Source organism: Penaeus monodon, chromosome 39 (genome assembly GCF_015228065.2).
Source record: "Penaeus monodon isolate SGIC_2016 chromosome 39, NSTDA_Pmon_1, whole genome shotgun sequence".
In the NCBI taxonomy this organism is placed as follows: Eukaryota; Metazoa; Arthropoda; class Malacostraca; order Decapoda; family Penaeidae; genus Penaeus; species Penaeus monodon.
The window spans coordinates 28,104,299-28,117,895 of NC_051424.1; the positions used below are offsets into that span (position 1 = coordinate 28,104,299).

General features: G+C 41.3%; 2 protein-coding genes across 2 annotated transcripts in view; both read right to left on the minus strand.

Annotated features, from left to right (window-relative positions):
* The window catches only part of LOC119597533 (uncharacterized proline-rich protein-like), a gene marked incomplete at both ends in the record, with an annotated part of 5,241 nt that extends 220 nt beyond the window's left edge, over positions 1-5,021 (minus strand). Inside the window, 2 exons of the mRNA XM_037947111.1 lie at positions 2,334-2,347; positions 4,994-5,021. Coding sequence (XP_037803039.1) covers positions 2,334-2,347; positions 4,994-5,021 — 42 coding nt within the window. The remainder of the gene's footprint in view (positions 1-2,333; positions 2,348-4,993) is intronic.
* A 1,151-nt stretch (positions 5,022-6,172) lies between these two features.
* LOC119597534 (nipped-B-like protein) overlaps positions 6,173-13,597 on the minus strand; it is an 80,753-nt gene continuing 73,328 nt past the window's right edge. Inside the window, 3 exon segments of the mRNA XM_037947112.1 lie at positions 6,173-6,284; positions 6,711-6,778; positions 12,256-12,395. Coding sequence (XP_037803040.1) covers positions 6,173-6,284; positions 6,711-6,778; positions 12,256-12,395 — 320 coding nt within the window.

Below are 13,597 nucleotides of genomic sequence, written 5' to 3' on the forward strand. Positions count from 1 at the left end.
GGGAGGAGGAGGAGGAGGGAAGGGGAGGGAGAGGAGGGAGGAAGGGGAGGGGAGGAGGATGGGGAGGAGGGAAGAAGGGAGGTGGAGAGAAGGAGGAGGATGGGGAGGAGGGGAGGGAAGAAGGGAGGTGGGGAGAGGGAGGAGGATGGGGAGGAGGCAAGAAAGGTGGACGGGAAGAGGAGGGGAGGAGGGAGGGACGAATGGAGGGAAGGAGGGGGAGATAAGAGCAGGGAGGAAGGAGGAGGAAAAAGGGAGGAAAATGGCGGAGAGAAATGATAGATAAGAAGAGAAAGAAGGAAAGAAGAAAGTGAGGAGTGAGAAGAGGGAATAAGAAGGGGGAAAGAGAAGAAACAGAGAAGAGAGAAGGAGAAAGGAAAAAAGGAAAGGAGAAGAAAGGAAAGGGAGAAGAGAGAGGATGCAAGAACGGACAAAGAAAAAGACAGAAGAAGGGGAGAGGAGAAGGAGGAAGAAGAATGAGAAGGGAAGAAAAGAGAAGATGCAAGGACGAACAAGGAGAGAGACAGAAGGAGGGGGACAAGAGGAAGAGGGGAGAAGAGGGGAAAGGGGGATGAAGGAGAAGAGGGGAAGAGAGAAAGGGGGGAGAGAAGGGAAGGAGGGGAAGAGAGGAAGGGGGAGGAGAGGAGGGGAAAGGAAGGGCGGGGAGGAGAGGGAAGGAGGGGAAGGGGGAGGAGAGGGAAGGAGGGGAAGAGAGGAAGGGTGGAGGAGGGGACAAGAGGAGGAGGGAAGGAGGGGAGGAGAGGAAGGGGACAAGAAGGGGAGGGGGAGGGGGAGAGTCTCGTTATCTGCCCTTAACAATAGGGACTGGCATGAGGAAACGATGCCGAGAGATATCGCCTTCTTGGTCATTACAGCTTGCAATTGTTGCTTTCTCGGTTGCAATTTTGTATAGTTGGCTATTTCGGGCCTTTTTCTTTCTTTCTCTCTCTCTCTCTCGCTCTCTCTGGCGTTTCTCTTTTCTTTTTTTCTGAAAAAATTTGCTTATTTGAGATTTTTCGTATTTTGTCTTTTGGTTTCGTTTCCTTTTTTTTCTTTCTTTCTTTCCTTTTTTTTAATAATTTATACATTTTTCTCTTTTTTCTTTTCTTTTTTTCATTTTTTAAGCTTGATTCAATGCATGGAATTGTTTTCCTTTTTTTTGTTTTTTTTTCTTTATCTTTAAGTATTTTCATCGGGTGAGGGGAGCGAAAAGAGAGGGGAAAAGGGGAAAATATTTTTTTTTTTTGTGATAATAAGAAAAACCCTAACATTTCCGTAGCCAAAAAAAGCGACACATTAAATAATACATATATACAATTTTCTTCCCCTTTCTTTGAAAGGGGGGGGGGACATAAGGGGACCGTAACGCCCCCTCCTCACCCCCCCTATCCCCCTTTCCCCCTACCCCCCCTTTCTCTCCCCTCCCCCCCATCCTCTAAGAAACGAAATCTGCGCCTCCCCCCTCCTTCCCCCCCCCCTCCCCCCCAACACCAAGTTTCCGGCGGGTTGGAGGAGAGTCGAGTGCGGCAAAGTGTCAATAAAGCGCCTTCCCACCGCGCGCCATGAGGTCGATTTTCCCCTACTGCGCGAAGGGGAGCGTCGACCTTCTCGCCTGCTGTTGCGAGGGAGCGTGTAATAGCCAGGACGCCGTTGGGAGCATCGGTTGGCTATTGTGCGGGGAAAGTTGGCAGATTTTATCAACTAGGAATCCTCTCTCTCTCTCTCGCTCTCTCTCTCTCTCTCTCTCTCTCTCTCTCTTCTCTCTCTCTCTCTCTCTCTCTCTCTCTCTCCTCTCTCTATCTATTATTATCTATCTATTTGTATATCTATCTATCTATCTATCGATCTACCTCTTTATCTTTCTATCTACCTCTTTATCTATCTATCTACCTCTCTATCTATCTATCTCTATTTTCTGCCTCTCTCTCTCTCTCTCTCTCTCTCTCTCTCTCTCTCTCTCTCTCTCTCTCTCTCTCTCTCTCTCTCTCTCTCTCTCTCTCTCTCTCTCTCTCTTTCTCTCTCTCTTCCTCTCTGCCTATTTATTTGACTATTTATCTCTTTCTGAAAGGGGCAGGAAGTGTGAGGGGAGGAGAAAGAAGAAGAAGAAGAAGAAGAAGAAGAAGAAGAAGAAGAAGAATGAGAAGATGGAGAAGGAGAGGGGAGTAAAAGTAAAAAAATTAAAAGAAAAAAAGAAAAAGAAAAGAAGACGAATAAGGAGGAAAGAAGAACAATAATGATAATAATAAGGAGGAGGAGGAAGGAGAGGAGGAAGAAGAAGCAGAAAGGAGAGGAAGGAAAAGAGGAAGAAAGAGAGGAAGAAGAGGAAAAAGAGGAGGAGGAGGAGGAGAGGATGAAAAAAAAAAACGAAAAGACACCCAAAGACATAAACAGAGAAGAGAGACGGAAAAGAGAGGAGAAAGTGTAAAAGGAAAAGGAGAGAGCAGGAGGGAAAGCGAGAAAGAGAAAGCAAGAGGAGGGAAAGCGAAGAAGGAGGAAGAAGAAGGAACGAAGAGGCGAGAGAGAGAGGAGAGAAGGAAAACAGACAGACAGACGACAGACGGACAGACAGAAGACCAAAGGGGAAAAAAAATCCGAGAGAGAAAGAAAGAAAGATCCGAGAGAGAGAAAGAGAAAGAGAGAGAGAAAGAAAAGAGAGAGAAAAGACAGAAAAACCCGAGAGAGAGAAAGACCCGAGAGAGAGAGAGAAACGGAGAATGAGGAGGGAAGTTCCAATTATCAGTCTTTTGTGGCCGCGATATTGTCAGTTTGAGGCGAGTGCTGGGTCGACAGACAGCCCTGGATACGGGGGCCGCTCTCTTGCTTCATTAGACTCGCTGCCGACGTTGGCAAGTCCGCGGGGTTATCGTCTTTTCTCTCGCTCTCTCGCCCGGTTTTTACACAACTCTTGATATATATTTTTTTCGTAAATGTTGATATTTTTTTAGACTTTTTTTTTGTGTTTTTTTTTTTTTTGGTTTGGTTTGTTTGTTTGTATGGTTATTTTGAAATATGAGGTACAGGAGGTTTGTTTTTGTTTTTTTCCCTTCGTGTGTCCGCTGGGTTATTATTTTTTTTTTTCTGAATCTGATAGGACTGCCATTTTTTAAGAACTGATCATTTTTCAGTACTTTTGTTTTATGCAAAGGGTTAATTTGATAATCCATATATTTCATTCGGGAAATAAGAAAGAAAAATCCTAATTCCATCGATTTATTTTTTTTATCTATTCACCGTCTTTTTGGCTTTACTTTTATCACTGTCTGTTTGTCTCTTTAAGATATTTTCTTGATTATCAATAATTCTCTTGGACGCGGGGTTATTATCATTATTGTTGTTATTATCATTATTAATTATTATTATTATTATTTTATTATTATTATGTATTATTTTTATATATATTATGATTATTATGATTTTCATATATTAATTATATTTTATTATTTTTATATTATTATTATTATTATTATTTATTATCCTATCTTATACTATATACTATACTATATATTAGATTGATATAATAGGTACATTTATGTTTTTTATTATCCTCATAATTATTATAAACATTATTATCATCATTATATTATTATTATTACTATACTTTAATTTTGTTAGATTATTATTAGATACATTATTATTATCATTATTATCATTACTTTATTATTATTTTTTGTTGTTGTATTAATTCATTATTATTATTTTAGTTATTATTTTAGTTTATATCATCTTACACGCTTATCTAATTATTCTTTTAGTGCCGATTGATTTAAGTTAATTTCTTTAATTGCTTTAATTGTGATAATCTTTTTTATCCATGTTTTTTTTTTTTTCTTTATTCAGAGGGTTATCTTTATCTCCTTTTCTTGAAATTCTTGGATATCTTTTTTATCATCAATTATTTTTTTATGTTCTATGCGTCGGTTCGTTTTTTTTTTTTCTTCTTCTTCTTTCTTTTTTTTCTTTTTCTTTTTCTTTCTTTCTTTCTATTCCTATTATTGTCATTCCGTTATTTTCTTTGTTCTATCTTGTAATTTCGTTATTTATCTTATTTATTGGTTGATTTTCTTATCTATTGCTACAATAATTAATAGATTTTTTTTTTTTTTTTTTTTTTTTTTAGATCAGTTTCCCTTACGTATGTCCGCTGGGTTATCATTATTATCTATTTATTATCTATTAGGAGTATTATCTATTAGGATATTATCTATTAGGATTATTATCTATTAGGATTATTATCTATTAGGATGATTATCTATTAGGATTATTATCTATTAGGATTATTATCTATTAGGATTATTATCTATTAGGAGTATTATCTATTAGGAGTATTATCTATTAGCATGATTATCTATTAGGATTATTATCTATTAGGATTATCTCGTTTATATCTTTATTGTATTTTATCTTGTTTACTTTTGTGTTATATCAATGCCTTTCCAATCGCTTGTTTGTTCATCTTTAAATGTCTACAGAGATATTGCTTTTGATTTTATATTACTATTTTTATTTATTTTTTGTTTCGTTCTATTTCGGCGTTTTTTTTTTTCTGTTTATCAATATGTTATCAGTTATCTATTGTTTTGTATTTTTGAAAAATAAAAATGATAACAGCATTATCATCATCATCACCATCATTATCATTGTCATCATCATCGTCTTCATCATCATCATCATCATCATCATCATCATCATCATCATCATCATCATCATCATCTCAATCATCATCATCATTGTTATTGTTGTTGTTGTAGGTACTATGATTAGAATTATGATCATTATAATCATTATCATCATCATCATTATTATTATTGTTATTATTATTACTATCATTATTAGTATTTATTATTATTATTGTTATTATTTATTATTATTATTTATATACTATTATATTATTTCATATAATGATAATATGATGATGATGACGATGATGATGTGATATGATGATATTGATGATGATGATGATATTAATAATATTAATGATAATGATAATGATAATGATGATGATGATGATGGTGATTATAATGATTATAATGATCATTATTATTATTATTATTATTATTATCGTTATTATAATAGTGATAGTGATAACAAAAGCACTAATAATAATAATAATAATGATAATAATAATAATAATAATAATAATAACAGTAGTAGTAGTAGTAGTAGTAGTAGTAATAATAATAATGACAATAACAATAATAATAATAATAATGATTACACAACAACAACAACAATAATAATGATAATAATAATAAAAATTATGATAATAATAATAATAGTAATAGTAATGATGTTAATAATATTGTGATGAAGAAGAAAATGGTGATATTAAAGATAAAGATAATGAGGATAATGACAATGACAATATTCTTTTTAAAAAATTAATATAAATGATGACAAGAATTCTATCAATAATGATAAGAATAATTTATGTCATAAGTTTTTCCGGGTCTCTTCCAACCATAAGATTGCAATAGACTTAATAAATAGATGATAATAACAGGATAAGATATAGACAGATAAATAAGTATGTGTATAAATTCAGTTAAATAGATCGTGGACACTGTCTGCGCGCCATCCGGGTTATTTGTATGGCGCATAGAAATTTGCATATGTGCATACATGTTTATCTGCATACCTACATATATAATTGCGTCCGTATTCCCATGTTTTTTTGTTTGTTTTTTCTCCCTCTCTCTCTCTCTTTTCGGACTCAGAATCCCCTCTATCTTCTCCTATTTTCTTCTTCTATCTTCTTCTCGTGCCATTTCCCCTCTCTTTTTCTCCCTTTCTTCCACATCTCTTTCCCCTTCCTCTTTTCCCCCGTCCTCCTCCTCTCTATCCTCCTCTTCTCCCTCTTCTACTTCCACCTTCACACCTCCTCACCCCCCACCCCCTTTCCTTTCCTCTCCTCCACCACTTCTTCACCTTCTCCCTCTTCCTCCTCCTTCCCCACCTCTAAATTCCCTCCCCCCCCCCTCCAATTCAAAAATCATCCCCCGTGTCACGTTTCAGAAAGTGCACCAAAGTGAGATGATTAGTGTCGGATCCATTCCTGGCGGGCCGAAGTGAGTGCTGGTTCGGGGGGGGGGGGGTTCAGGTTAGGTGTCGGCGGCGAAGTAAGTCATGGCGGGCAACAGAAAGGCCTGTCACCATTGTTAACTGTCGACATTGTTATTCAAATGTTAACCTCATCGACGTGGCCACAATAACGGCTTCGGGGGTCGCCCGTGGCTTCCCTATTTGCGGAAGGCTTATTTACGGGCGAAAAGGGCTGTTTTCGAGAAGGTCTGTGGAAGCATCAATGTGAAGCCAACTGTGTCGTCTTGGCGCCATCTTTTCTTTTCCGGATCCCTCGTGGCCGAAGGAAAGAGACTTTTAGGCAGTTTCCACAAAAAAAACAACAACCGATTTTCTTCCTGCTCCCGCAAAACAACTTCAGAGAACCCTTTAATAACCAAACCATGCTAACAAACCCAACGAACCATATGAAGGGGGAGGGGGCAGGGAGGCAGGGAGGGGAGAAGGAGGCGAGGAGAGAAGACAGACCTCCATAAAAAGAAGAAAAAAAAGAAGAGAATGGGGGAAAAAAAGACACAGACCACCCCCAAAACGCTCGAGGCTAAAATGTGGTCACAGTACATCGCCTTTGTCACTTTGCACAACCGTACTGCCAGGCGCCCCTCCCCTCCCCCCTCCCCCATTGCGCTCCCCACAAAACCTGCTGAGCAGACTCAACTGCCTGCTGAGCTGACTGGACGCCTGCTGTGCTGATCCCAAACCGCTGATATCATGGGAAGAAGATATTTTAGTCGGTTCTCTATGAAAATGTTATAACAGCGAGTTATGATATTCCGTTAGGGGTAATAGCAGTAACCGTACATATATATCCGCGAGAGTGAGCGAGAGGTGCGGTGTGCTGTCCACTAGGAGAAGGAGATAGGAACAGTCGTGGAATATGTAATCAGATTCTTATCTTGTAATAGCGCTTAAAATGGGAAAGAACTGCAGATGGGAAGGAAATCATGGAAAAAGCTGCTGATGATAAAAATCGATATAGTTTTGATAATAATTATCTGATTATAAAGCCACTCATGGGTGCGTAATAATCATAGTGATACCATGATTGAAGTAATGAGAGTCATAGTCACAAATCAAATGATAAAATCAATTATGACAGCTGAGAAGTTCATGGTATTTGTAGCATAGACAATAATAATAGCAAATAACTATGATAGTATGATAATGATGTTTATAGAAATAATGACATTAATACTAGTGATCTGAATGATAGATATGGTAATAGCAATGACGTTGATAATAATAGTAAAGATAGCAACAATAATAGCAATAAATATAATGGTAGAATGGGGAATAATGATAAAGACGGTACTCTTAATGATGGTAATAGCCAATTAATGATAATAGTTATGATGAATCATGAAGGCAATGGTACTTATGATAACAGTGGTGACCGTGATCATAATGATGATGATTGTCTTAATAGTTACTGCAATAATAAAACTATTGAGTTTCATGACGATATTGATAATTACAACAAGGAATATTATCATTAGTATCATTATCATTATTATTAATGTAATAATTACAGTCGTTATTATCATTAACATTATTATCATTATTATCATCTTATTCATAATGATAATAATAATAATGTTATTATAATCATCATCATCATCATCATCATCATCATTATCATTATCATTATCATCATCATTATCATTATCATTATCATTATCTTTATCATCATCATCATCATCATCATTACTCTTATTATTAGAGGGACAAGAAGATCAATGATAATGATAAGAATAAGATTAAGAGCAGGAATAGGAATAAGGCTGATAATGATAATAATAACATGAAAAATGATGATGATTAATGCGAGGGTAATAATGTAATGAAAATCATGATAATTAATATCATAGTAAAAATGAAATTAACAACAATGATAATGGTGATAATGGCAATTGTGATATCAGTAATGATAGTAATTATGATAATGATGGTAGTAATGATAATGATGATAATAATGATGATAATAATAATAATAATGATGATGTTGATAGTAATAAAATTATAATGATAATAATGGTAATGATAATGATTCTCCTCTACCCCTCCCTCCTCCTTACCCTCCACCCCCTCCCTCCTTTCCTTTACCCACCCACTCAACCCCCCCTTCCCTCCACCCCCTCCCTTCCTCCCTGTCCTCGATCACTCAATCCATCCCCTCCCTCCCCCTTACTCTCCTCTCCCTTTACCCCACCCCCTCCCCTCCCCTTACCCAACCCACCCTCCCTTTCCCTCCTCTTAACCAACCCACCCTACCGTCCCCTTTCTCTCCCTCCCCTCCCCCTCCCCCCTCCTCTCTTATCCCCTAACCCACCCTACTTTCCCCTCCCTCCCCCTCCCCTCCCTTCCCCTCCAGCTCTTCGTGACGTGGCCTATTTTGTCTCATTTTCCTTTGCCCAATTTGTGGATTTTGGAGTAGCCGAAGCGTGCCAATTTCTCTCTCTCTCTCTCTCTCTCTCTCTCTCTCTCTCTCTCTCTCTCTCTCTCTCTCTCTCTCTCTCTCTCTCTCTCTCTCTCTCTCTCTCTCTCTCTCTCTCTCTCTCTCTCTCTCTCTCTCTCTCTCTCTCTCTCTCTCTCTCCGTACGTGCTCAGAGACCAGTCATTTGTCGATCAAAGTTGCGCATATTTTAACCGTGGAGGGACCGCTGTTTTGTGTGAGGGGGGGGTGAGAAGGGGGGAGAAGGGGGGTTGGGTGGGTGGGGTTAGAGGAAGGAGTGATGGGGAAGGTGGGTGATGGGGGGGGGAGGATGGGGGAGGGGGTGGTGAAGGGGGGAGGGTGAGGTGGAGTGTGGGGAGTTGAGGTTGGGTGGTAGGGGGAAGGGGGGGGAAGGGGGAGGGAGTGTTCTTAAGCCTCTTTTTTTTCTGCAGCAATTGAAAGCCGTTTTTTGATGTATTACACACACACAGACACACACACACACACACAAACCCCACACCCCCCCACACACCACACCCTCACCATCACACACACACTCCCCACACATCTCACCCACCCACACACACCGCACATACACCACCACCCCACAACACAAAAACCCCCCCCCCCCTTCCCCCCCCCCCCCCCTCCCCCCCCCCCTCCCCCCCCCCCCACCCCCCACCCCCCCCCCCTCCCCTTTCCCACACCCACCCCAAACATTTCACAAACCAAAAACCCAAAACCCAACCCAGGGTAAAAAAAAAAGGGTTGGGTGGTGGGTTAGAGAAGGATGATGGGGAAGGTGGGTGATGGGGAGGGGGGAGGAGTGGGGGAGGGGGGTGGTGAAGGGGGGAGGGAGTGTTCTTAAGCTCTTTTTTTCTTGCAGTTTAATTGAAAGTCTGTTTGTTTGTATGCATTCACACACACACACACACACACACACACACACACACACACAAACACACACACACACACACACACACACACACACACACACAGATGCATACATATATGTATACATATATACATGGACATATATATGCAAATATATATTTTTTTATTAGTTTTTATCTTCTTTCTTTCTTTCTCCCCCCCCTCTCTCTCTCTTTCTCTTTCTCTCTCTCTCCTTCCCCCCCTCCCTCCTTCCTCCCCTCCCTCTCTCCCTCCCTCCCTCTTCCTCCCCTTCCTCTTACCCCCTCCTTCCTTCCCTCTTCCTCCCCTCCTCCCCCCTCCCTCCCTATAGAAGAAAACATCACACCAATTATGATAATACCTCGTCACTCACCACGCACATCACAATACTCCGACTCCCCACACTCGAATAACTTTTGATAACAATTGGAGAACAGCGCGAATCACTGTTCTTTTAAGCGGAAGAGTGGCTGGCGGAGAGGGAATAAAGGGAGGAAGAGGGAGAGGTGGAGAGGATGATTTGGTGTGGGGGGGGAGGGGAGGAAGGGGTGGGGGAAGAGCTAGGGGGGAGGGGCGGTAGGGGGAGATTTTTTTTTTTTCTATTTATTTGTTTGTTTGTTTATTTATTCTTTATTTGCTATGTCTTTTTTTTTTTGTTCACTTTTCTTTCTTGTTTCTCTCTGTTCCTTCTTTCTTCATCTGTTCTGTCTCCCTTTTCTCTTCCCGTCATTTGCTTGTGATTTTGTTTTATTTACATTTTCTTTCTTTGCTTCTTTTTTTTCTTCCTCTTTCGCCTTCTATTTACCCTTCGTCGTCTCCATTATCATCTTCTTTTCTCCCCTTCCTCTTCTTCTCTCTTTCCTCCTCTCTTTCCCCTTGTTCTCTTCTCTTTTTCCTCTTCTTTTCCTCTTTCTCCTTTTCTTCTCTCCCTTGTTCCCTTTTCTCCTCTCTTTCCCCTTGCTCTCTTCTCCCTTTCCTCTTTCTCCTTTCTCTTCTCTCCCTTCCTTCCCTCCTCTCTAAGTTTATTCAAATTCCTTTATATATTCCTTCGAGTTTTCAATTTCCTTTATTCACACTTCATACGAAGAGACAAGAAACACAATAATGAAATGAAATGAAAAAAAAAAACGAAAATAAAAGAAAGGAAAAGAAAAGAAAATAGAAGACAGACTCAAAAATCTCAGAAAATAAGATGAAAATAAGTGATATCCGAAATCGGGGGAAAAAATAGTCAATGTTTGAAAGTTTGTTATAAAGTCATAATATAGTTATTGTGTCCGTCCGCAACGAGCCAATCAGCGGCCTCCCTTCGGGCTCCCCGCCGGGAAACTAACCAATCACAGCCCACTTATGCCTTTTAATCATTGCCAGCTATTATTTAAACGACTTGACAAAGGCTCTCTCGTTTTGCTATTTTGTATTGATTTGCTGTATGGCGTAATGTCGTGTTTTTTTTTTTGGGGGGGACGTGATTTGGGCGTCGTTTTATCATTAGAGGGAGTGATAAGGGAACACGAGCATCGGGAAGGAGCTCGAAAATTGATAAGATTTTCCGGTTTGACTTTCTGACCCGCTTCCCGAAACGCTGCCCGATGTACGATAATTAACACTTTTTTCTCTCTCTCTCGGTCACGCAAAGATGGCTCCCTTGGGGACTGATGTGACTCTCTCTCTCTTTTTTCTATTTTCTCTTCTTCTCCTTCTCCTTCTCCTTCTTCTTCTTCTTCTTCTTCTTCTTCTTCTTCTTCTTCTTCTTCTTCTTCTTCTTCTTCTTCTCTCTTTCTCTTTCTCTCTCTGTGTTTGTATCTCTCTCTCTCTCTCTCTCTCTCTCTCTCTCTCTCTCTCTCTCTGTCTCTCCCCTTCCCTTTTTTCTCTCTCTTTTTCTCTCCTCTCTCTCACTCTCTATCTCTCTCTCTCTCTCCTCTCTCTCTCTCTCTCTCTCTCCCTCTCCCTCCCTCCCTCCCTCTCTCTCTCTCTGTTTTCTCTCTCTTTTCTCCTCCTCTCTCTCTCTCTCTCTCCCTCCCTCCCTTTCCCTCTCTCTCTCTCTCCTCTTTTCGTCTCCTCTCTCTCTCTCTCTCTCTCTCCCTCCCCCTCTCCTCTCTCCCTCTCTTTTCTCTCTCTCTCTCTCTCTTTCTCTCTCCCGTGTTTTCTCTCCTCCCTCTTCCCCTCCCCTCCCTCCCTCCTCTCTCTCTCTGTCTCCCCTCCCCTCTCTCTCTTTTCTCTCTCTCTCTCTCCTTTCTCCTATTCTCTCTCTCTCTCTCTTTCTCTCCTATTCTCTCTCTCTCTCCTTTTTTCCTCTCTCCTCTCTTTTCTCTCTCTCTCTCTTCGCCCCTCTCTCTTTTCTCCTCTCTCCCCTCTCTCCCCTCTCTCTCCTCTCTCTCTCCTCTCCTCCCTCCCTCCCTCTCCTGGCATTTAGATATACATTTATTGAGGTCAGGAGGTGCTGGGTAGTAAGGGTCGTATTCAATTAAGTGGTTTGGGTTGTACATTTATACATAATTTTCTAATGATGAAAATGGTGATAATGATGATGAAGTGATGGTGATGGTGATGGTATGATAATGTTAATAGTAGTAGCAGTAATAATGATAACAATAACAATAGCAATAATGATAATAATGACAAAGCACTGATAATAACTGATGATTATGAAATAACTACAACTACAGAAATAATACCAATAACCAACAACAATACCAACACCAATAAAATGAGCGATTTGTGTAACAGCAATAACGACAACGCGGCGAAAGTCTTTGTTTCCCCCAATTTACCCATCGTGCTCCCTTTAAGGGACAAAAACAAACACTAATACCTCTCTGTATACCCGGCTGTACACATGGTTTTCCGCAGTGGGAAAATGGGCTCGAACATAGGGTCATCTCTCTCTCATCGGGTAACATGGGCGGCGTGGGGGTGTGGGGGGGCACGGGCGGATGCCCTCTGTGGCGTGGGGTCGTGCCTGGGTAGTTGCCATCTGGTGGGCGAAAGGGCAACTGTGAGGGAAGATGCATTGGCGCTGTGTTTGTTTTTGAATTGTTTTTTTTTTTTTTTTTTTTATTATTTTTTTTTTTAATGGCTGTTCGTGCGTTTATATGAACAAAAGGACATGCGCACGTACACGAACTACACACGCACGCACGCACGCATACAACACACACACACACAACACATACACACAACCCCCCCCCCCACACACACAATCCCCCCCCCTCAAAACCTCCCATTCCCCCTTACCCCTACCCCTCCTCCACCTCCCCCTCCCCCTCCCCCTCCCCCCACTCCTCCTCCCCCCTACCCCTCCTCCCCCCTCTCACCCCCCCTACCAAACATACACACCCAATTATACACAAAATAAGTCCTTAAAAGTTGAAACGCTCATTATCGCCATGTCGCGGCGCGGGATGGCGTTGCAATGAAGTGTTTCTGTCAACTTGATATCCGGATCGATAAAACCATTGGATACTCGAGTTGCTTGTTCGCTATTTCGACAAGTGGTCTTTGTTGTGTTTGTGAATATTTTTTTGTTTTTGTTTTTGTTTGTTTGCTGGTGGTGATTTTTTTTTTGTTAAGATTTCTGTTGTTTCTGTGGTTCTTTTTCCTTTCTCTCTCTCTCTCTCTCTCTCTCTCTCTCTCTCTCTCTCTCTCTCTCTCTCTCTCTCTCTCTCTCTCTCCTTCCTTCCCTCCTCTCTCTCTCTCTTCTTTCCCCTCTCCCTCCTTCCTTTCCTTCCTTCTACCCTCCTTCCCTCCTCTCTTTCCTCCAATCACATTCCTCCCTCCCTCCTTCTTTCTCTCCTTCCTCCCATCCCACCCCCTCTCCTCTCTCCCTTGCTCTCTCTCTCTCTCTCTCTCTCTCTCTCTCTCTCTCTCTCTCTCTCTCTCTCTCTCTCTCTCTCTCTCTCCCATCCCTTCCCTTTCCTCCCTCCCTCCCTCCCTCTCTCCCTTCCCTCCCTCTCCCTCCCTCCCCCTCTCCCTCCCTTTCCCCTTTCCCTCCCTTTCCCTCTCCCTCTTTCCCCTCTCTCTCCTTCCCTCCCTTTCCTCCTCTCCCTCCCTTCCCCTCTCCCTCCCTTTCCCCCTCTCCTCCCTTTCCCCCTCTCCCTCCCTTTCCCCCTCTCCCTCCCTTTCCCCCTCCCCCCTCCCCTTTCCCCCCCCCCCTTTTCCCCCCCTCCCCTCCCTTTT